The sequence below is a fragment of the Prionailurus bengalensis genome, chromosome A1, assembly GCF_016509475.1.
Source record: "Prionailurus bengalensis isolate Pbe53 chromosome A1, Fcat_Pben_1.1_paternal_pri, whole genome shotgun sequence".
Taxonomy (NCBI): Eukaryota; Metazoa; Chordata; class Mammalia; order Carnivora; family Felidae; genus Prionailurus; species Prionailurus bengalensis.
The window spans coordinates 205557327-205579795 of NC_057343.1; the positions used below are offsets into that span (position 1 = coordinate 205557327).

The window sequence follows — 22469 nt, forward strand, 5'->3', positions numbered from 1 at the left end:
AGCTCTGCAACAGAGGACAGGTTTCTTTTCATTCTAGATCTTTTTTAAATTAAAAAATACAATGCATAGATTATTTATATTCCTGTCACTCTTTTGTTCTTTTAGTCCCTTTTATCACTTCTTCACTTAAAGGAATGTTGAGATTTTAATTCTTTCATCTCCTATCACCAAATTTCCATCCAAATACACACACATACCTACTCTTTCCTTTCTTCTTCTCTTCTACTCTAACTAGTTTCTTTACCAATAAGGGGTAGACTTGATAAGTTCTAAAGTACCAAATCTATTATGAATCCAAGAGACCTTCCTAACAGAGAAATAATATTTTAATATGAAGACCAGGCTTTCTGAAATTAAAAGTACTTATATAATGAAAAATCTGGGGAAAAAACTCCTTAACTAAGCAACTTAGTGTTACTGGAGAATAGTGGTATCCTAAACCAGATTTCCAACAAAGAAAATGAACAGTCATCTGATCATTATGAACCAAAACCTTCAGAAACCTTGCTGGAAGAAGTTAATGAAAAGAGAGTATCAGTGGCATTGAAAAAAACCTCTGAAATCCTTCAGGATATTGACTATCTTCTATTAAATTCTAAAAAGTGAATCACAAACCTTAAGGATGTTGTTTCAAGTGACTAGTATTACTAGTAAGCCAAGAAATTACATATATTACTTCTGTGCAATGATTATATGAAAAAATGACAGTTAACTTTGGGGGTTACCTAACTTGTAAATTTTAAGATATATATTTATAATGTACCTTATTAATAAAGAACTATTTTAGAATTTTGAACAATTATTTCATATTTATGAAAAAAATTTATAAAATCATAGTTGTTACTGTTTTATCTTGCAGAGAATTTACTATTAATCCTCAAAGTTGTTTTTTTTTTCTTTTTAAATATGCAGAATTTTGTGCATTTGGTCATTTGCTATTTGGTGTCTCCAAATATTTTTCAACAGAACTGCCCAAAGAGAATTAGATCTTTAAATCATACAGGCAATATTGGTTCAAGCTAAGAATTGAGCACTTCATCAGAGACCAATTTTATCTGAATTGGCTTATTAATTTCTTTTGAACATCTGAAAAAAACTGATGCTATACAAGTGTGTGCAACTAAAATGACCTCATCAAAAGTGCTGTTTATTAGAACCTTGCCAATTGGGAAATAACAAAACCACACACTAAAGAGACTTCAAGATTTGACAAATATAGCAAAAATATTCTGATTAACTTCTGATTTCTAGAAAAGACCAGCTTCTTGACATGGAAGAAAGAACATAGGAAACAAGGAGAAAAAGGAAATGAAGCAGAGCATAGATTAGGAGTGATAATGTCAGTGACTTGAATGGGCACGATGTTCTCTTGATAGCTTCTCTCTGGGCTCCTTGCCACCTTTAAATCTCAGCACCAATTATTCCTTCTTCAGAAGGGCCTCCCCCATTAGTCTCTATTACATTATCCTAGTTATTTCCTTTGTAGCACATACTGTAGTTGTACAACTTTTGTTTCTTTGTAGTCTAGATCCTTCGCTAGAACTTGAGCTCCATAAAGTCATTCTATAGTCTGTTACTAAGCATGGTGTTCAGCACACAGAGAATTCAGTATGTATTGTAGAAATGAATCAGTGCCTTCGGGCTGTAGGCTGACTGCACAGAAAAGAACTAACCCTTTCTCTTTGTTTTGGTTGCAGGAAGCCTTCCATGTTGTTCTTCTATAGCTCTAGAAAGCCTGGAGTATAAGATGTACAATGCTGCCATAAGGGCAATGTGAAATTGTTACTACAATTGAGACAAATTGTCCTTATCATGACTAAAAGCACCCCATATTGTGGTTAATGGGTTCTTTTTGATTAGCTTTTAAACTATGTGAGTTAAATTGTGTATCATTTTCCTCAGTTGAATCTTTTCCACTGGCTAAGGACCAAGAGTGTGGCAAGCAATGAAAAGTTCTATCACCGAGAAACTGAGTCACACTTCAGGGTTTTGTGAGGGGCCTAGGAGTTTGCTTGATATTGAAGATCTCACTTTCTACTACAGAATTCTCTTTCAACTCTATTATTAATATAATCCCACTACTGCCCTTGCTTTCCATCTGACACTTGTTCTGAGAAACTGTAGGTAGGAAGAAGAAAGCAATGCCCCTCTTTGAGCCTATTCTTTTGGGCCAGTGCTTCCTAGAGCCAGTGCCAAGCTAGACATCTCCTCGGTGCTCACTCAGGCAAAAGACAGGCTGGGACCTGACCACAGTCCCATTAAAAAGCTGCATCTTGTGAGTTTGGTTAATTAGGGTCAAGCTACATTTTACGCAGTTTTTTCAACTCCTGTGCGTTTAGCAGTCACGATTCAGCCAGGCCTGCCACTGCTGCTACAATAAAGTAGCACCCACCGTCCGCCCACAAAGTGGCGAAGTATAATTATCAAGAATTCCCCAAGGGGGCGTTGGAGCGCTATGGAGGAGCCGCCGACCCGCAAAGCCGCGTGGTGTCTCCGTCTCCTGAAAAACTCTCCGACGCCCAACTTGAAAGACATTTCTCTACCTCTTCGGGACCCAAGACGGCCTGTGGCTCCTAGCTCAAGCGTCTGAGCGTATGGCCTGTGCCTCCGACATTCGGTGAGGCCACTTCTGCTTTCTTAGCTTTCTGGCCGCCAGGGAGGGTGCATTATGGGTATATCGGCTAAGTCTGGGGCACGGCGCCGGCACAGCCAAGAACGAATGCTCAGGTTTGACAGAGGAAACCAACAAGGCACTTTGCACTTATCCCCCCACTATCCCAAAGGTCTCCTTATGTGGTACGGCGGGAGAAAACTGCAGGAACCCACCACCTCCACCAGCAGACCCCAGAGCTATCCGTTCCGGTCCGTTATGCATGGGGCCAGTATCCCGGCGTCCTCTCGGCGGACGTTTGGCGGGTGCTGGGGCCGCTCTGGCCGGCGTCCGGCGTCTCTATGGTGCCGGCCTAGGGGAGGGAAGAGAGGCGGGGCCGCCGTTTGTGCTGCGAAGGACTTCAACCTGAAGAGCTGAGGGTGGGTGCGGCTGAGCTCCGCGAGGGACTGGGCGGGAAGGGGACGGAATGGACGCCGCGAAACTGCGTCCTGAGGTGGGAGGCCGAAGCTCCAGAGTCTGGATGGGGTGGGCGTGCAGGGGCGGCGAGCGCGCGGGACGCGAGAGCAAGCGGGGTGTGCTGAACCCGTGGGCCGTCACTGTCTGATGGTCCCGGGATCTGCGCGAAGCCCCGGCGTCTCCCTCAGGCTTCGTCGCGCCTTCGAGATTCCATAAGCACCGGGGTCCTCCCCTAGGCTTTGTGCCCCGGCGTTTCCCTGGCCCAGGGCGGCGTGGCGGGGGTCTTGCCGGAGTTGCCCATTGCCCTCTTTACCAGGCACGACAGTCCTGCCCGCTCCGGATCCCTGGAGGCGTGACTGTTAAAAGTGTGACACGGTCTCTTCCCTGCACATGGAACGTTTGGTAACGTTGACGCCAGGCCTTCCTGCCCCATTTTCTTAATCGGCATTTTAAGATTATTGCATCACACCAGCCTTAGGAAAGAACGCTTTGGGAATTTGCCGAGATTTGAAATATACTGAGATTCAGAATTGTATGTTTTGTTACTAATAGTGTAGGAATTAAACATTTTATGTTCAGGCTATAAAAAGTTTCTGTGAAAGTGAGGATTTGTGTTTCCTTCCTTTGCAAATTAGCTGCATTAGATTGGGCATCTGCTCTAGGTATTGTAGCGTTAAAAATATATATGTATTTGGGGCGTCTGGCTGGCACACTGGGCGGAGCCTGCTACTTGATCTCTGGTTTGAGTTCGAGCCCCACCTTGGGTGTAGAGATGACTTAAAGAAATTAAAATTAAAAAAAAATTAAATATATGAACTTTTGCAGCGCCAACAGTGAAAAAGACTTCTTTGTAAAACAATACTAAAGGTAGTTGTTGGATTTGGGACTACGTTTACCTCAGGTTTTTATAAATATTTGTGTGATGAGAGAGGGAAGTAGGTGACATTTACATGGGGAATTTGTTAGCTCTTTGTTTTGGCAGAAATATTTGTCTAAGATTATTAATGCATCATAGTGTATAATTAAAGTAAGTGACTATGTTTGTGAGTTAAGGAAAGATTACTACTATGTATACTTTTTAAAAAAATGTTTTTAAAGTTTATTTTTGAGAGAGAGACAACATGAGCAGAGGAGGGGCAGAGAGAGAGAGACACACACAAAATCCGAAGCAGGCTCCAGGCTCTGAGTTGTCAGCACAGAGCCCGACGCGGGGCTCGAACTCACAAGCGGTGAGATCATGACCTGAGCCCAAGTGGGACGCTTAACCGACTGAGCCACCCAGGCGCCCTACTACTATGTATGTATACTTTAAAGGCCCCATAGTTGATGACATTTTACTGTAATGGGATGGGGTGTGGCAGTTTTACCATTGTAGAAAGTGGCTACAAGTCATAAGGAGAAATTTATCATCTGGGTAACTGGTTGTTATGAGAAGTCATCCTAAATAATTATGTTTAGTTCATAGGCTGAGGGTTGCTTCCCTGCTTATACCTTGTATTAGTATACTGAAATATTTGTCGAATACCTTGTGCACATTAGGTTTTATGCATGACAGGTTTAAGAGAAAATTATAGTTACTAGTCTTAACAGAACTGCCTAACAAAAGTGACTGTGTAGAATAAATCGTTATTTTACGGTTTTTGAGGTCCATTCTACTTATAGGGAAGGGGTAGGAAGTAGAAAAAGGTATGACGAAAAATGGATACACTTGGATGTCCTAGTCAGAGACAATAAATAAAAGGACTACAGGGGCGCCTGGGTGGCGCAGTCGGTTAAGCGTCCGACTTCAGCCAGGTCACGATCTCGCGGTCCGGGAGTTCGAGCCCCGCGTCGGGCTCTGGGCTGATGGCTCAGAGCCTGGAGCCTGTTTCCGATTCTGTGTCTCCCTCTCTCTCTGCCCCTCCCCCGTTCATGCTCTGTCTCTCTCTGTCCCCCAAAAAATAAATAAAACGTTGAAAAAAAATTAAAAAAAAAAAAATAAAAGGACTACATTCATTAAATTTCTTTTTCCAAAAGAAAAAAATTCTCTTTCTCATACTCAGAATCTAAGCCAGAGATGGTAAATATGTGCACTAATAATTGGAGTGGAATAGATGTCAGAATTGTATTTCTAGGACCATAATTATACTCTTTTAACTTTTTTAATGTTTATTTTTGAGAGAGAGCGCGCGAGCCAGAGCATGAGTGGGGGAGGGGCAGAGAGAGAGGGAGACACAAAAGCTGAAGCAGGCTTCAGGCTCTGAGCTGTCAGCACAGAGCCTGACGCAGGTATTGAATTCATGAATCATGAGATCATGACCTGAGCCAAAGTTGGACACTCAACCGACTGAGCCACCCAGGCACTCCCACATTATACCTTTTTTAAAAAAAGGAAACAGGTCCTTGGGTGGCTCAGTCATTAAGCATCTGACTTGGGCTCAGGTCATGATCTCAGGGTTCAGGAGTTCGAATCCCACATCTGATGAGCTCAAGCCCTGCTTCCAGGTGAGCTCCTGCCCCACTTCGGGTGAGCTGAGCCCTGCTTCAGGTGAACACCAGCCCCGCTTCTCTTTCTCTCTTTCCCCCCTGCCTCTGCCCCTTGTGGGATTCTCTCTCTTTCTCTCTCTCTCTGCCCTTTGCTCACTTGTGCCCTCTCTGAATGAATGAATGAATGAATGAATGAATGAATGAATGAAACAGTATTGTGTTAGATACCTATTACTGTATAACAAATTACCCCGAAACTTAGAGGCTTAAAACATTTAACAAGTATCTCACTGTGTCTGTGGTCTCGGAAAAGGCTTAGCTGGGTGATTCTGGCTCAGGGGCCCATGTACTTGCAGTCCAGAAGTTTGCAGAGCTGCAGGCATCTAAAAAACTTGACAGGCTAAGGGATCTACCTCCCTCATTAGTCTTTTGTTGTTCTCTCATCAAGCAAACTGTTTTATACTTTCCATTTATAAAATGTATTTCATGCTGCCCCGTTTTGTGTATGTGTTCCTATTCAAACAACGATATAGTTATAAACAATAAGGTCTTCTTTTTCGGGTCACTTTAAATTTGAATCATCATTTAAATACTTGAAGTGATCTTTCGATGTTTCACTTTGCTCTTAACACTTTATTAGCTACCCTGTCTTTTTAGAATCTGAACTTATGTAAAACACAAGGTTAGTAACATTTAAATATATTTTGGGATGTTAAAAATTGTTTCAAGAGTAAAAGAAGATGGGGGTACCTGGCTGGCTCAGTTAGTGGAATGTGTGACTCTTGGTCTTGGGGTTGTGAGTTCAAGCTCCATGTTGGGTGTAGAGATTACTGGAAAGTAAAATCTTAAAAAAAGAGTAAAAGAGTTTGGATGTAATGCAATTTGCAATTAAGTGGAAAATGACCTTTTTTTGTCTCCTTTCTGAGATAAGATTTGAAAATAAATTTGTAATAAATGCATATACAGTAAAACCTTGTGTTGTGAGTAACTTGTTCTGCGACTGAGTAGTACATGATGCCTAATGTCACATGATCACAAATGAGCCAATCGTTCTTTTCTCTCTCTCTCTCTGCGGGATGGTGGGTGATCGTCTCCCTTGCTCAGATGCTGGGCCTCATGCTGTGGTGTTTGGCAGAAATCAGTGATTTTTCAGAACATTGGAAGGTACCCAAAACTGGCGATAGTGTATTTTTTGTCACTTCAACAGTCCTTTGCTTTTCCATACATGAGTAAGCTTAGGAATGCTTTGCTTCATTCTAGGTCAGGTTGCCTGCAGATAGAGACCCTCTCCTCTGCTGCATTATTGCCAGTTACATTAAATACAGTATATGACAAGAGTTTATTAATAATGTAGTATAGTTGACATCCATGCAAGTGTATACAATGGCCCCCATGCAGAAAAGGATTCCATTGAGCCAGTAGATAGCAGTGATTTCATTAGTGATAGTGAAAGTCATCCTGCACAATAACCCTCTCTCTTGTCTCCCTCACACCAGCCACGAAGGTTTTCAAAGGTAAGTGCAGGTTAGTTTATTTGTCTTTATATTTTGTATTTTCTTTATTGTTGTGTGTTCTGTTACGGTATTGTAATGATTTTTATGTGAATATTTTTGGGGTGTGGAACAAGTCATCTGAGTTTCCAGTATTTCTTCCGCTTTGACATACAAGTGCTTTGGATTACAAGCATGTTTCCAGAATGAGTTATGCTCGCAAACCAAGGTTTTCCTGAATAAGCATAGTTTCGGTGGCAGCAGAGCGTTTCTGTTAGGCTTTTGTGTGAGTGTGCACAGCCTTCCCTCTCACACTCATCTGCCTGAGTGGCCTTTCTCCCTCGGGCTAATTTGCAGGCCACTGCTTACTGAAGGAGGGGAATATTGCTGCCAGTGCAGCACCTCTCTGACTTGGTCATTAATTCAAATTTGTGTGTCCCGATTCCCATCTGGCTAAGTGGATACTGGCATCTAGCTTTGGTTCAAAGGGATATTTTATAAACTTTAAAATTATGTGCACTGAACCTTTAAATATGTTGACTTCTTTATCCATGCAAGTGTCAAGAGTTTATTTGTAAAGTAGAAACAAATGATTCATTTATGGGACTGTAAATCCTCGGGTTTAATTAAAGGATTCATGACCTTGGAGGTATCTTTTGCATTCTTCATTTTGGTCATATCTCTTGCTTGAAAGTACTTTGAAATCATTATTTCCTCATCCTGGAAGAATCTGTAGACTCAAACCCAATCATAGTGCTTTCAGAACAGATTTCATTATTGCAAATGACAAGAATTTGAGGATTGTCGTAGACTCCATTATCATTTGCACAGTTGGTCTGTGCAAAGCAAGTCTTCTTCACAATATGAAAGAGTTAAAGGAATCTATAAGTTCATTTCACCTGGAGACAGAGAAATCTTTTATAGTCTTTGCATGTGTCAACTAATACATAAATAGGAACAAATAATTTTTATAGTATAAGTTTGGCTTATAAGAATTGTATAAAATTTTATTAAGGTTTATTTTAATTTTAATTTTTTTTGTTTATTTTTGAAAGAGAGAGCAGGTGGGGTAGGGGTAGAGAGAGAGGGGAGAGAACGAATCCCAAACAGGCTCCGCACCGTGAGTGCAGAGCGAGCCCGATGCAGGCCTTGAACTCACGAACCGTGAGATCATGACCTGAGCCAAAATCAAGAGTTGGGTGCTTAACCGACTGAGCCACCCAGGCACCTCTACTAATGTTTATTGTTATATATTCTCATATTTTTATTAATACATATTTATGATGTTATAAATATACTTCTACTTTTTAAAAATTATACTTTGAAGCGGCTGACAAGCATCATGGTCTGAGTTGTTTAATGACTTCTGACTATTCAGAGTAGCTTTAATGGTTTTGTGGTCATAATATTAAGGCATTGAAAATGTTTAGGGAATCAAACAAGGGGAAAAAAGTAATGATCATATGTAAGCCCATGAGTGAGATAGGAGCCAAATGAACAGTCTTCTCTATTTTTAAATGTACAGTATAAGTACATATTTTTAATGAAAAGTAATATTTTACATATTATCTTACAGGCTGCCTTTTAAATGTTAATATTTTGAACATCTTTTCATGTCAGTAAAAATAGGAATAAGTGTTTTTTAATGGCTGCTTAATTGTTTGAAATTAATTTCACTAGTCTTGTATTTAGGACCTTTAATTTATAATTTTTCCTTATTATAAACAATGCCATACTGAATATCCATATATACCTCTTTGTATTTAAATCTACTTATTTTCTGTGGATAAATTTGTAGAGTTGGAAATGCTGAGTCAAAAATATTTGTTCATTTTTAAATTGTTTTTGATATCTTTATTGTCAAATTGTCCCCTAAAAATTATACCAACTTACACTCCTGCTAATGCTCAGTATGAGTGATCATTTCTCTACCACTACTAACAGAAAGTATTAGCAATTTTTTTGTCAATCTTACATTGAAATCTCATTGTTTTAATTAATTTATTAATGCTTATTTATTTTTGAGAGAGAGAGAGAGAGTGCATGAGCAGGGATGGGGCAGAGAGAGAGGGAGACAGAGGATCTGAAGCAGGCTCCCCACTGACAGCAGCAAGCCTGATGCAGGGCTCAAACTCATGTACAGTGAGATCATGATGTGAGCCAAAGTTGGACGCTTAACCAACTGAGCCACCCAGGCACCCCTTATTGTTTTAATTTAAATTCAATTGATTACTAACAAAGTTGAAATCTTCTAGTAATTTTTGATATTTGTATTTCTTCCTTTTCAAAATTGCCTTTCCATAGACATTGCCCACTTTATTACTGGGGTACTTATTTTTCCTTCTTAATTTTAAGTGCCCTTAATAAAGTAAAACTTTAAATCTTTCTCCATCATAAAGGTTCAAAATTTCCTCCATTTGTCTTTAACTTTGCCATGCACAAGTTTTACATTCTTATGTAGTCATGTCTATCAATATTTTTAAAATAATTTTGAGCTCCCCTCTAAAAGTCTACCTGGCTGAACTATGTAGAAGTTGTTTACAAATTCATGTAAATATCCCAAACTTGATAATCAAACTGATTACAAAAGCTATCTAATCATAGAAATTTTCCAAGCAGCTAGTCAACGAAACAGATTCCCTTTCTTAATTTAACCAGGGAAATGGTCTATTATATTGCAAAACTGTAATCCATCTGAATGTTGTTTGATTTAACAGCTTTAAAACCTAGAGTTGATTTAACAGCTTTACTGTGTAGAACTGTGCATTGCACAGATTGAAAGCAGATGACCCAGTCTCAGGTTTCGTCTGATGATTGACTCTCTCCAGTCTACTTAGCACTTAACAGACTGACAACCAGTGTGGACTGCTCACTTCCTGTCCAGATACTGTATTTGTCAGATTGCTCTTCTAATGCAACTGGAAGAAACAAAGAGCACTCTTTCTACAATACATGCTGAAAAGGCTAAGTACTGTCTTTTCCAACCTCCCTTGCAGCAAAGGTCTGGTCATGTAATGTAGAGCCAGCCAATCAGACACATACCCTGCCCTACTCCAAATTTTGTATTGAGATTAAAAACAAAACAAAACAAAACAAAACCAAATACTGCCAAGAATCTTTCATGGCCGCAGCAGACAGTGCAGCTTTGACACCAATGCCAGTGGTAACATCTGGTGACAGGGGTTGGGCAGTGTAAGCTGGGGTCAGTGGTAGGGAGATCGTCACCAGACCAGTTGTCTGGTGTCATTTTCACTGAGGTACTTGAGGCATAGATTTGAGGCCTGGTTCTTAAAACCTGGCAAGTCTGTGATTTCCAATATCCTTTTAATAAGTTTTGTGTTTTGCATTTACTTCTTTTCTTTTCCATGCACTTAGGAACCCTAACTGATACAGGATCTGAGTTAAATAATAAGTGTTCCTATATCAGTTTAGAATTATACACACATTCCCCACTCCCCCATACACATACTTAATCTGTTTCTGGACTTTGTATTCACCTTTTAGTACTTATGATACTCTGCTTTTTCAAGTTTACTCCTTTATTTTACCTGAAGCAGAGCTCGTGTTCACCCAAAGCAGGGCTCGAGCTCACCCGAAGCGGGGCACAAACTCACCCAAAGTGGGATTCGAATTCATGAACTGTGAAATCATGACCTGAGTCGAAGTCAGATGCTTAACAAGTAAGCCACCCAGGCACCCGGTATTTGCTCTTCTAAATGAAATTTAGAAACATTTCATGAAGTTCCTAAAAGAAAATCCCTTTTGATTGTAATTAGGAGTATATTAAATTTATAGATTCCATTGGAAGGGAATAACACCATCAATGTTGTCTTCTTACTCAACAAAATGGTCTGGATCTTGTATTAGTTAAGTTCCATCAAAGAAGAACAACTACTTGCCTGCTAAATAATGTGGGATTTATGACAGGGGTTAGACCTGTAATTGTGGGGGCTGGGAGAGCATTCTGGGCAGACGCTTGCCTCTGAGTCTATTGTTAAGCCTGAAGCTGCTGCAGATCAGCTAGGCAGACAGTCAAGAAGGGAAACAATGTGGAGGAGAGCAAGGACAGAATGGAATCTGCATAGGCTTCTCACCAACTCCAGTTTTGATGCTGTGGGTGATCTGCAGGAGAAGCTAGCATTCTTGACCTTGATTCATTTTGATGTATACATGAAACTATGCACCATGAAACTATTACCATAATCAAGATAGTGGACATAACTCTACCCCCAAAGTTTCCTTATGTTCCTTTTTTTAAATTTTTTTCAACGTTTATTTATTTTTGGGACAGAGAGAGACAGAGCATGAACGGGGGAGGGGCAGAGAGAGAGGGAGACACAGAATCGGAAACTGGCTCCAGGCTCTGAGCCATCAGCCCAGAGCCTGACGCGGGGCTCGAACTCCCGGACCGCGAGATGGTGACCTGGCTGAAGTCGGACACTTAACCGACTGCGCCACCCAGGCGCCCCCCTTATGTTCCTTTTTAATCCTTCTAAGTCCCTCCCTTCCCCAGGCGACCACTGATCTGCTTTCTGTCACTTAAGTTGATTTGCATTTTCTAGGATTCTATATAAATGGAATCATTACGTATTCTTTAAAAAATTTCTAAATGAAAAATTTAAATATATAGAAAAGTGGAGGATAGAATAATGAACTACAGGGTATCCATTACCGATATTGAACAATTATAAAATTTCCCATATTTCCTTCATTTATGTCATTTTTAAAAATTAAGACTTTATTTTTGAGAGCAGTCGTAGGTTTACAGAAAAATTGAGCAGATAGTACAGAGTGTTCCATGTGTTACCTCTCCCTCCATACATATTTCTCCCTATTGTTAACATTTTGTGTTAGTGTGGCACATTTGTTACAATTAATAAACCAACATTGGTGCATTGACTGAAGTCCATAGTTGACATTAAGGCTCATTCTTTGTTTTTTGTTTGTTGTTGTTTTTTTTTTAATTTTTTTTTAATGTTTATTTATTTTTGAGACAGAGGGAGACAGAGCATGAATGGGGGAGGCTCAGAGAGAGAGGGAGACACAGAATCCGAAGCAGGCTCCAGGCTCTGAGCTGTCAGCACAGAGCCCAACGCGGGGCTCGAACTCACGGACAGCGAGATCATGACCTGAGCCGAAGTCTGATGCTCAACCGACTGAGCCACCCAGGCGCCCCAAGGCTCATTCTTTGTGTTGTCTAGTTACATGGGTTTTGACTATTACTCCATTTTTCTTTTCTTTTTGGTTTGGTTTATTTCACTAAGTATTTGAGGTTCATCAATGTTTCCGTATGTATTACTTTTTTATTTCTTTTTATTCCATGTTTTGTTTAGCCAGTTGGGCTGTTTCCAGTTTGGAGCTAATGTAGATAAAGCTGCTGTGAACATTCATGTACAAGTCTTTGTATGTCTGTATGCTTGCATTTCTCTCCGGTAAATACCTGGGAGGAGAATGACTATGATCGAAGTATGTTTAACTTTGGAGAAACTGAAAAGTGGTTTACCATTTTATATTTCCACCAGCTGTGTGTGAGGGTTCTGGTTGCTCCACATCTCTTCAACATTTGGGATGATAAGTCTTTAATTTTAGCCATTCCAGTAGGTATATCTTGTATCTCATTGTGGCCTTAATTTGCATTTCCCTAATAATTGATGACGTTGAGCATATTTCATGTGCTTGTTGACCACTATATATTATCTTTGTAATGGACCTTTTCAAATCTTTAGCCCATTTTTGTATTCGTTTATTTTTCTGTTACTGTGTTTTGAGAATTCTTTGTTCTGGGTAGAAATCCTTTATCAAATACGAGATACGCAAATATTTTATCCCAAATCTGTGGCTTGTTGTTTCATTCTCTTAATGTTTTTCAAAGAGCAGAGCTTCTTAATTTTGACAAAGTTCAGTGTATCAATTTTTAAAAAACAGATTGGCCTTTTGATGTTGCTTCTAAGAGCTCTTTACATAGTCTAAGGACACAAACATATTCTATACTTTCTTCCAGGAGTTTTACAGTTTTATATCTTACTTTTAGGTCTGTAATCCATTTTGACTTAATTTTTGTATATGGAGTAAAGTATGGACCGAGGTTCATTATTTTTACGTATGGATATCCTGTTGTTCCAGCAGTGTTTGGTGAAAGGACCGTCTTTTCTCCGTTTACTTGCTTTTGCACGTTTGTTAAAAATCAATTGACCATATATGGGTGGATCTATTTCTGATCCCACTTTCTATTCTGTTTCATCAATCTATTTGTCTATCTTTATATCAGTACCACACTGTCTTAATTATTGCGGTTTTATAAAACTTGAAATCAGATGGTGTAAGGCCTTCAACTTAGTTCATCTTTTTCCAAGTTGTTTTCTGATTCGAGGAATGTTTCCTTATAAATTCCGGAATATATATTATGAGCTATGTATAGTTTTTATGACAGAATGGAAGTTGAATCGTTCTTAATACGTCATTTAGTTATTCTTTAGCGTCAGAATTAAAACAGAACAATATAAAACAAAAACTGCAGGTATCACATAATGTTGATAACTTCAACTGTATAAATGATTTCAGTATCCTATGCCAGGTAAGCACGAAGCACAGAATTATGATTGCCTTTTTATATCAATTAAAGTTCTTCGGTTAGAGGCAACAGAAAGGAAAAAGGGATTTATTGGAAGAATGCTAGGGTAGCTCCTAGAAGTAAAAGGTAAGCTGCAGGAAGGAGGCCAGCTCTGAGAAACTTAAAAGACTGGACCTGTGGACTTGATGTCCTTATGGTTCTTTGTTTTTAGGGTGCTCCGTGTAGTGAAGCCCATGGTCTGTAAGAAGAAGAGTAACTTTCCCCTACCAGCTCCACTTAGGAAAATTCTAGAAGGGAGTCTGATTGGCCCAGCCTGGGTCACCTTAATCACTAGAGTATTCACCACTAGTCCAATCACTACTGGAAAATGATGACTAATTACTACTTACTAATTAATTACTACTACTAAGAGAGACAGGGAATTCTAACTGGTCAGCTCCAGAGTGGGTCTTGCGATGAGCACTTTTCCTAAAAGGAGATGCTGTTTTCAGAAGTATGGAAAATAGATGCTGGGTACACAGACACGGATGCCCACTACCAGGTAGCACACATTGCTGAGAGAGAGAACTGATGGATGACCTCAAAGTAATAGATTACAGTTGGTGGGCTTTCTTAAATTCACCTTGATACATACTAACATGTAAACTGGTGTTCCTATTCTCTTTGTGCTACATGGCATATTGTATATAGCATGTAAGAAATACGATTTTCTTACACTTGAAAATTACTAACAGAGTAGTCTTAAATGTTCTCGCCACATGCACAAAAAGGTAACTATGCGAGGTGACAGAGATGTTAACCACACTGTGGTAATCATTTCACAATATATGCGTATGGGAAATCATCACATTATACACCTTAACCTTATACAGTGTTATATATCAGTTATATCTCAATAAAGCTGGGAAAAATAAAATGAAATTACTGACAACAGTTTAAAAAAAAAAAAAAAAAGAAATACCAGGGGTGTCTGGGTGGCATAGTCGGTTAAGCATCTGACTTCAACTCATGTTATGATCTCACGGTTCATGGGTTCGAGCCCCACATTGGGCTCCGTGCTGACAGCTCAGAGCCTAGAGCCTGCTTCGGATTCTGTGTCTCCCTCTCTCTCTGCCCCTGCCCCCTCACACCCTGTCTCTTAAAAATAAAAAAAACATTTAAAAAAAATTTTTTTAAATACCAGTTTCTACAATTTGATTTTGTATTTGTGAAATCATTGCTGATTTTGTTTTGTTTAAATGCTATGTGGCATTAATATTTTTCTTTGCTTTCTATTTTAGGGTGACTGGGGAATGTAAGCAAGAATAAGCTGTTTGTCTCCTGATGGCTTTTGCTGTATACTGACGTATTATTTGTGATGGCATCTGAGGCTGAGAAGACCCATGCTTTACTCCAGTCTTGTAGCACTGAATCTCTTTTTTCCAGCCTCGGTCTGGGAATATTTTGCCTAGTAGCTGACAGACTTCTTCAGTTTTCAATCATTCAGCAAAATGACTGGCTTCGAGCCCTCTCAGATAATGCAGTACACTGCGTGATTGGCATGTGGTTGTGGGCAATTGTCATTGGAGTCAAGAAGACAACTGACTTTGGAGAAATCATTTTAGCTGGATTTTTAGCCTCTGTTATTGATGTAGACCACTTTTTTCTAGCTGGATCTTTATCTTTAAAGGTAAGAGGCATCCATGTTTAATTTTTCTGGTCTTTAACACCATTATATTGACCTTCACAGCATCATTTTAGAGCTAGGGGTTATCTTTATTTTAAAGTAAGAAAGCTCATTCATCCCATTTTTTTGAGCACTCAGTACTTTCCTGAAGATGAATACAGACATGTTGCTAATCAAGTTACTTGGCCTCACAAAGTGCCAAGGATGCATACAGAGCAAGGACTCACTAAATGTACCTGGAGAGTTCTGTGCTGGCTTTACCGAGGACGGTGCTTAGCCAAGTCTTGAAGGAAGCATCAGCCCACTGGTTTAAAATAATGGGGGTCATTCTCGGAGCTAACCTGGTTCTTTTTTCTGTGTTCTTTCTTCAGGGCCACAGTTAGGATTTTCCCCCTTACGCTTCATGTTTTACCGTTAGTATGCAGCTCCTACGTGCTCTGTAACAGTGAAGCAGCTTTAAGGTGATTCCAAGTCCCGGGGAATGACTTCAGTAGATTCATTCCCCAGCCCCTCTTGGAACCAAAGGTGTGCATTTCAAGGGACTCCTTAGGACACCGTCGCTGGTGGCGAAATTTGAGGAATTTCATTGAGGCTTCACATGTTTAGCTATACAGTGACCTGCTAGCTTTGCAAATGAGCTATGCTTAAAATGACAGTTCAGACAATATTTTCTTTTTGCTTTTTTTTTTGTTTGTTTTAGAGAGAGAGAGCGTGCACACGAGCGGGAGAGAGGGTCAGAGGAGAAGGGGAGAGAAAGAGAGAGAGAGAGAGAATGAGTGAGTGAGTGAGAATCTCAAGCAGGCTCCACGCTCACCATGGAACCCACCCAGGGCTTGATCCCATGACCCTGGGGTCATGACCTAAGCCAAAATCAAGAGGCACCCAGGCACCCCTGTTCAGATAATATTTTCTAAGTGTCAACAGATTTGCCTACCTTTTACATGTTTATGACCTGTAAATATTTCAGGAAAGAAATACAGACCCACAGAGCAAGGACTTTTCTTGCTCACCACTGCCTGGAACGCAGCCTGGTTCACCTAGTAGTTGTTCGGTAGATATTTGTTGAATGAACGAGAAATGATCACTTTTTCCTTTATGTGTCACACACCAGGTACTTCTCAGAGATTGTCTCACTTATGAAAACACTTAATCAGTTAGGAATCACTAATTCCTGATTAAAGACACAGTGTAACTTTTTGGCTATAAATGGAGGCAGAATAACACTGCGTTTGAGATTGGCATCAGAAGACCTGAGTTTGAATCCCAGTATGTGGTGGTGTTAGCAGAGCCCCTTCCTTCTTTAAGCCTCAGTGCCCTCATCTGTAAAATGTGGATTCTGTCTTTACTGATCTCGTTGGGTTGTCTTGAGTGTTAAGAGAGCATGTTACAGGATGCACCATGGTAAATAGTTCACAATAAATGTTAGTAGAGATTTGGGTAAGCTAAACCACAGAAAGTGTGGTTCATAAGTGCTTTCACCTAGAATTTAACTATTGTAATTTTTTAAAATGTTTAGGCTACCTACTATATTTATTCTTTGACTCACTTAGAAGCGGTAGTGTTGAGAATATGAGCCAAAGAGTCAGACAGACTCAGTGTTTGTACAACGTGGGGAAGCTACTTGTTCTCTGTAAGCCTCGGCTCCCCGCTCTGTAAAACCATCTCTAACTCATCCAGTTGTTGTAAGGATTAAAGGAGGTAGTGCATAGAAAGTATAGCATAGTGCTGGTACTGATCTTTTTTTAAAAATGAAATATGAACGTTTTTAACCATAAAACTGTTTGTGATCATCAGTAATAAGTACCAAAACTAAGTACTTATGATACTATTTAAAAAAATTTTTTTAACATTTATTGATTTTTTTAGAAACAGAGTGACAGAGTGCAAGCAGGGGAGGGGCAGAGAGAGCGAGAGCGAGACACAGAATCTGAGGCAGGCCCCAGGCTCCTGGCTGTCAGCACAGAGCCCGACATGGGGCTCAGACTCATGAACTGTGAGATCATGACCTGAGCCGAAGTCCAACGCTTAACCCACTGAGCCACCCAGGCACCCCATTATGATACTATTTTTTAAATGTCTGTTGTTACTTCTTTTTTTAAGTGATCTATTTTTACTTCTGTAATTTTTATGATAATGTCCTTTTATTCTTTATTCTTTTTCTTTTTTTTTTTAATGTTTATTTATTTTTGAGAGAGAAAGAGAGAGTGAGCAGGGGAGGGGCAGAGAGAGAAGGAGACACAGAATCCGAAGCAGGCTCCAGGCTCTGAGCTGTCAGCATGGAGCCCAATGTGAGGCTCAAACCCACAGATGACGAGATCATGACCTGAGCCAAAGTCGGACGCTTAATCAACTGAGCCACCCAGGCGCCCCCATTATTCATTATTTTTCTATGAAGGAAAAGTCTCGATTGAAGTTTTAGAAGTAAGCCAAGCAACAGAAATTTCTTTAGCATCTATTAATATAGACTTCACAAATGAATGCGTAAAGAGTCAGACATATCCAGAGCATAACTGCTAATCACGTCAACTTCAGGCTATTGCTTTCTTCCAAGTCGGGACTACCACAGGCCCCCTTGTCCCACCCTGCTGTTAAAGAGCACGATACAGCGTGGGTATGGAACCAAAAAAACAAAGGTAGAGACAAGAATTGAGTAACAATACAGAAATGTCACATGTGCCGGCAAAGTAGAAATAAAACAGCTAAAAATGTAGAGAAGGGAGAAGGAAGGGGAATGTAGCATAAATGCCTTGATTGATGTTTAGTCAGTTGGTGGGAGTAGAGAACCCTGGTTTAAGTAGTGCGTTTAAGAGACCCCCCCAGCCGTGTGACTTCACAGGGTGGCAAGGTATAGTGTCTGTCTCTCTCTCTTTTTTAAGTTTATTTATTTATTTTGAGAGAGAAAGAGAGAGCGAGCAGGGGAGGGGCAGAGAGAGAGGGAGACAGAATCCCAAGTAGGCTCCACACTGTCAGCACAGAGCCTAATGTGGAGTTCGAAGCCACAGAACTGGGAGACCATGACCCGAGCCGAAATCAAGAGTCAGATGCTTAACCGACTGAGCCTCGCAGGCACCCCCAAGGTACAGTTTTTTTTAACAGATGTCTTGTATTTTAGTGTGGTGGGAAGGTTATGCCTCCTAATTTTTTTTTTATAGGTACCTAAGTTGTTTTTTTCACTACTCCTTTTCCTCTTGACCGTCCCCAAAGGGTTCCTCTCCCTTCCTCTTTATCATCTTCTCTCCCAGAACCAGTGCCTTGTAATGCCTTGAATCATGCACACTTTGAAGTTTTTGCTTTGTAGCCAGTGCTCTGATCTATGAGGGCCCTTTTCAGTGTTTCTCTTTCTAGTAATTTTAGATCAATCTTAGGTCTCCTCGTCCTTCTTGGCTTGCGGTGGAGGTGTGCAAGAGAGCACGCTGATGTGGTGTTTATCTTAATGCTTTAGAGTATTTGAAGTTTTAGGTGCTCTCTGACGTCTGTCTAATGCCGAATGAGATTTGGTATAGTTTTATTTGTCCTTGTCTATAGTGTTTTTGAGGATGTGTGGGGAGATTCAGATTTAGGCAATTTTCACTATCCTCGGCTTCCTTTTCATTCAAAGTTATCTAATTGAGAGGAGCCTGGGTGGCTCAGGCAGTGAAGCATCTGACTCTTGATTTCAGCTCAGGTCATGATCTCTCTGCCCTTCCCCAGCTAGCACATGCACTCATGGTCTCTCTCTCTCTCTCTCTCTCAAAATAAATAAACTTAAAAAAATAAAATAAAATAATACAGTGTTTCTAAATGTTGTTGTAAGTGCATTCTGAAAATATTCAAGGCCAATATAAACCGGTTACAACAATGTCTTTCTTGCCTTTATTGATAGAAGAATATTTTACTTGGTTGTGAGATTTTTTTTAATGCTGTTAGAGGCCCCAGATAATTCTCTAAAACTCCAAATTTACACAAACCATACATTTGATATATAAATTATGTTCATATTGTGACTTTTCTAAGCAAATAATAGAAAACTTTAAAAAATTGATGGCCAGGTTCTTGAGATCTTGATTCCATTTTTAACGCAAAGAAATATCCTACTCACACCTATATCTTCTTTGCTTTACACATACCAGATTGAATATGTGTATTCACAGGTGACATAGAAAATGTTTCCATTGCATTTCTAATAGACTCCTGGAAAATATTTTAGAATATTAAGAAGCATCTACAAAATTTTGTTTGCCAAGAGGGAAATGATACCAGCTACTTTCCCCTGCAGGCTGCTTTGACTCTTCCACGAAGACCTTTTCTTCACTGCTCTACCGTGATACCTGTCGTGGCTCTGACCTTGAAGTTTACTATGCACCTTTTCAAGCTCAAAGACTCATGGTGCTTTCTCCCCTGGATGTTATTTATATCCTGGACCTCACATCATATCCGAGATGGAATTCGTCACGGCTTGTGGATATGCCCATTTGGAAAAACTTCTCCTTTGCCATTCTGGCTTTATGTCATAATCACATCCTCTTTACCTCATATCTGTTCATTTGTTATGTATTTAACAGGGACCAGACAAATGATGTCTGCAAAACATGGAATTCAGATTGACGTCTGAAGTAACTGTATGCCACTCTGAGAGAAGGAAATGGTTCAGATGATAATTAAGGGTAGCTGACATTATAAATTAAAAAACATATATTAATTATTATAATTCCTGAATCCTCTTGCTCAGGAGGCATGCACCCTTTTTTAAATATATATATATATATATATATATATATATATATATATATATTTGTTATAATTTTACTTCTCTCTTCTATAATACACTAGTACAATATTAGAGTTTCATTTATTCTGTGACATATTTTTGTGTCTTCTGTTTATCTGGCTTTACCAATAGCTCTAGTAGACTAACATCCAGTTACGTTTTCTGGAGGTATACATTTAAGGCAGTCCACTTCAGGATAAAAAACAGATCAAATTGCCTAATTTGAAGGCATTTGTGTCCACATTTTCCTGAGATACTGAAACAGTGAAAGAGCCAGAATAAATGAGATCCTGAATAAGACGTATGGTGACCACTAAGATTTCTTCATTTTCCTCTATGTTGAACCTGAGTGAAGTTTGATTTGCCAGGTACTTTAGTGAGTTGTGATTACTGGTGGAATCTGTGCCAGTACACTTGTAAGAAATCATCATATTCATAAAAGATAGTAACTAATATTAGATCTAGATTATTGTTTCAGGAATCACTTTAGGAAATAATTATTGTAATATGTTGCCTGTAGTAACATTACTCAAGTATTATTTTTTTTAAAGTTCATCTATTTATTTTGAGAGAGAGAGTGTGTTCATGAATGGGGGAGGGGGAGGGAGAGAGAGAGTCCCAAGCAGGCTCTGCTCTGTTGCACAGAGCCTCATGTGGGGCCTGAACTCACAAATCGAGAGATCATGACCTGAGCCAAAATCAAGAGTCAGACTTTCAACTGACTGAGCCACCCGGGCGCCCCAGTATTATTTTTTTAGTATCTTTGCCCCCGAATCCCATGTGTTAAGGTTTTAACTGTTCTGAAAAAACATAATTAAATTAACAAAATATTAATACATGGCTTATAACCATGGAATTTGAATTCACACAAAAAAAGGACTTATCAGTAATGTTATTTCAGATGTAAACTCCTAAGGTGTCATTAAAATTGTTTTAGTTGCTATCAGTTTGTTTACACACTATTTAAAAATATTATACCAGTTAAATAATTTTTAAAACATATGCCTGATGCAGAGAGACAAAACATACGTTTTTCAAAATGAAGGAGTTTCAGGAAATTTGCCTTTTCCTTTGTCCTTTCAGGTTAACCTGTCAAAAATGATTAACCTTTATTAGAGAAGGAAAATTTGGTTGCTATAAAATTTTACATTTTCACAGTTTAATGTCACTTTGATATAAACGTCAGTGCCCTAAAGACACTTGCTTTGTTTTTTGTATCCTATGTGCCATCTGCTGTCTTTAGATTTTCTCACACATTTGTGATTTGTAATGCTAGTGATTGTGTGCCTTATTCTCTGAGAAGTGCTGAAGCAACGCCTTATCCAAAGCATATTCTTCTTATTTATTAAGTTAAACAGAGCTCTGTAAACTGTCACAAATGTTCATTTTACTTTGGTTTTTCTTTTTGTTGTTAACCAATTGGTTGCAATCTATTATATCTTAGAATCTATTAGATTTTACAATCTATTATCTTTTGAGAGCAATGATTGTGTCACTTTGGTTGGTATAATAAATATTATATAGTGGGGGGAAATTTGAATAAGGTAGGGATTTTTTTTTAAGTATATGATGTCAGAAATCCATGGAAATAAAGCATATATCTTCTATCGCTTTTTCTGACTAAATTATAAAACTACTTTTTCTTTCTCCAGATAAAACGAAGGAATGCTATTAAAATATAGGGCCTTATTTAGGAATGTCACACTGGCATTTTAGGGGTGGTTTTTGTATTAGAATGGGAATTGACTTTGACCATGACTCATTGCTTAACCAGTAACTGCACATTTTAAATGTGGGTTTATCTTCTTTCCTACCTCTACCATCAGAAATGATCCTTATCTTCTAAATGGTCTGTGACAGCTGTGGTTGTAACCTCTAGAAATATAGCAGCCAACTTCGCATGCCACCATTTTGTTTTTCACCTCGTTGAAAGAGTTTGTGTCAATACGACATTTATATTGAAAATTGGTGCCGGAGTCCAGCTCCGGCAGGTCCAGGGGTTCCCGAAGGATGAACGGCGTTGGCGAAAAAGTGAAAAAAAAAGGCAAAAAACAAAAATAAAAGTGGACACAGACAACAGCAGTGTGTTGAACTGGCCGCTTTCTTGTGGCAAACGTGGCATTATATTTGTTAGCAATTTCCTTGTAGCCTGCGTCATCTATGTTTTCTAGCATTACCTAATTCTAAAAATGTTCCTATGTGTAATCACCCTTTAAGGAATAACATGGTTATTTTCTCATAACGTTCCCTCCTGCCCTTTGCTTATTGATTAATTTCTTACATTATTTTCATTACGTATCTGTGTTTATCTATAATCTATAAAGCATTTGCTTTGCTGTTTTCATGAAAAGTCATCTCTCAACACCTCAAGTGGAACAGTTACAGGGACGTGACCTCTTAGTTGTTTCTCTGAACCATTTGTGGCTTGAGGAGCAAAAGTGTTCACCTCGGTCTGAGGTTCC

At 39.3% G+C, this 22469-nt stretch overlaps 2 protein-coding genes across 4 annotated transcripts in view; both read left to right on the plus strand.

Moving 5' to 3' along the window:
* CA1H5orf34 (chromosome A1 C5orf34 homolog) overlaps window positions 1–1825 on the plus strand; it is a 33083-nt gene extending 31258 nt beyond the window's left edge. The window contains exons 13-14 of one of the 2 annotated variants that reach the window (XM_043598988.1): window positions 413–650; window positions 1698–1825. In XM_043598988.1, the coding sequence (XP_043454923.1) occupies window positions 413–606 (194 nt within the window). In that variant the 3' untranslated portion in view covers window positions 607–650; window positions 1698–1825. Of the gene's footprint in view, window positions 1–412; window positions 797–1697 lie in introns of those variants that run through there. The other variant, XM_043598978.1, reaches the window with a different exon arrangement.
* Window positions 1826–1944: 119 nt separating this feature from the next.
* On the plus strand, window positions 1945–21618 carry TMEM267 (transmembrane protein 267). 2 transcript variants are annotated; one of them, XM_043599008.1, is made up of 3 exons: window positions 1945–2617; window positions 14875–15263; window positions 19516–21618. In XM_043599008.1, the coding sequence occupies exons 2-3, from the start codon at window positions 14952–14954 to the stop codon at window positions 19849–19851; spliced, it is 648 nt and encodes a 215-aa protein (XP_043454943.1). In that variant the 5' UTR covers window positions 1945–2617; window positions 14875–14951; the 3' UTR covers window positions 19852–21618. The 2 variants fall into 2 exon arrangements, with proteins under 2 accessions (XP_043454943.1, XP_043454935.1); XM_043599000.1 differs by lacking the exon at window positions 1945–2617 and adding an exon at window positions 2629–3030.
* Window positions 21619–22469: the final 851 nt, after the last annotated feature.

Coding starts and splice junctions, on each gene's coding strand:
- TMEM267 (XM_043599008.1), top strand. CDS start 14,952: ATGGCATCTGAGGCTGAGAAGACCCATGCTTTACTCCAGTCTTGTAGC. Junction 15,264..19,515: donor CTGGATCTTTATCTTTAAAG/GTAAGAGGCATC, acceptor TTTCCCCTGCAG/GCTGCTTTGACTCTTCCACG.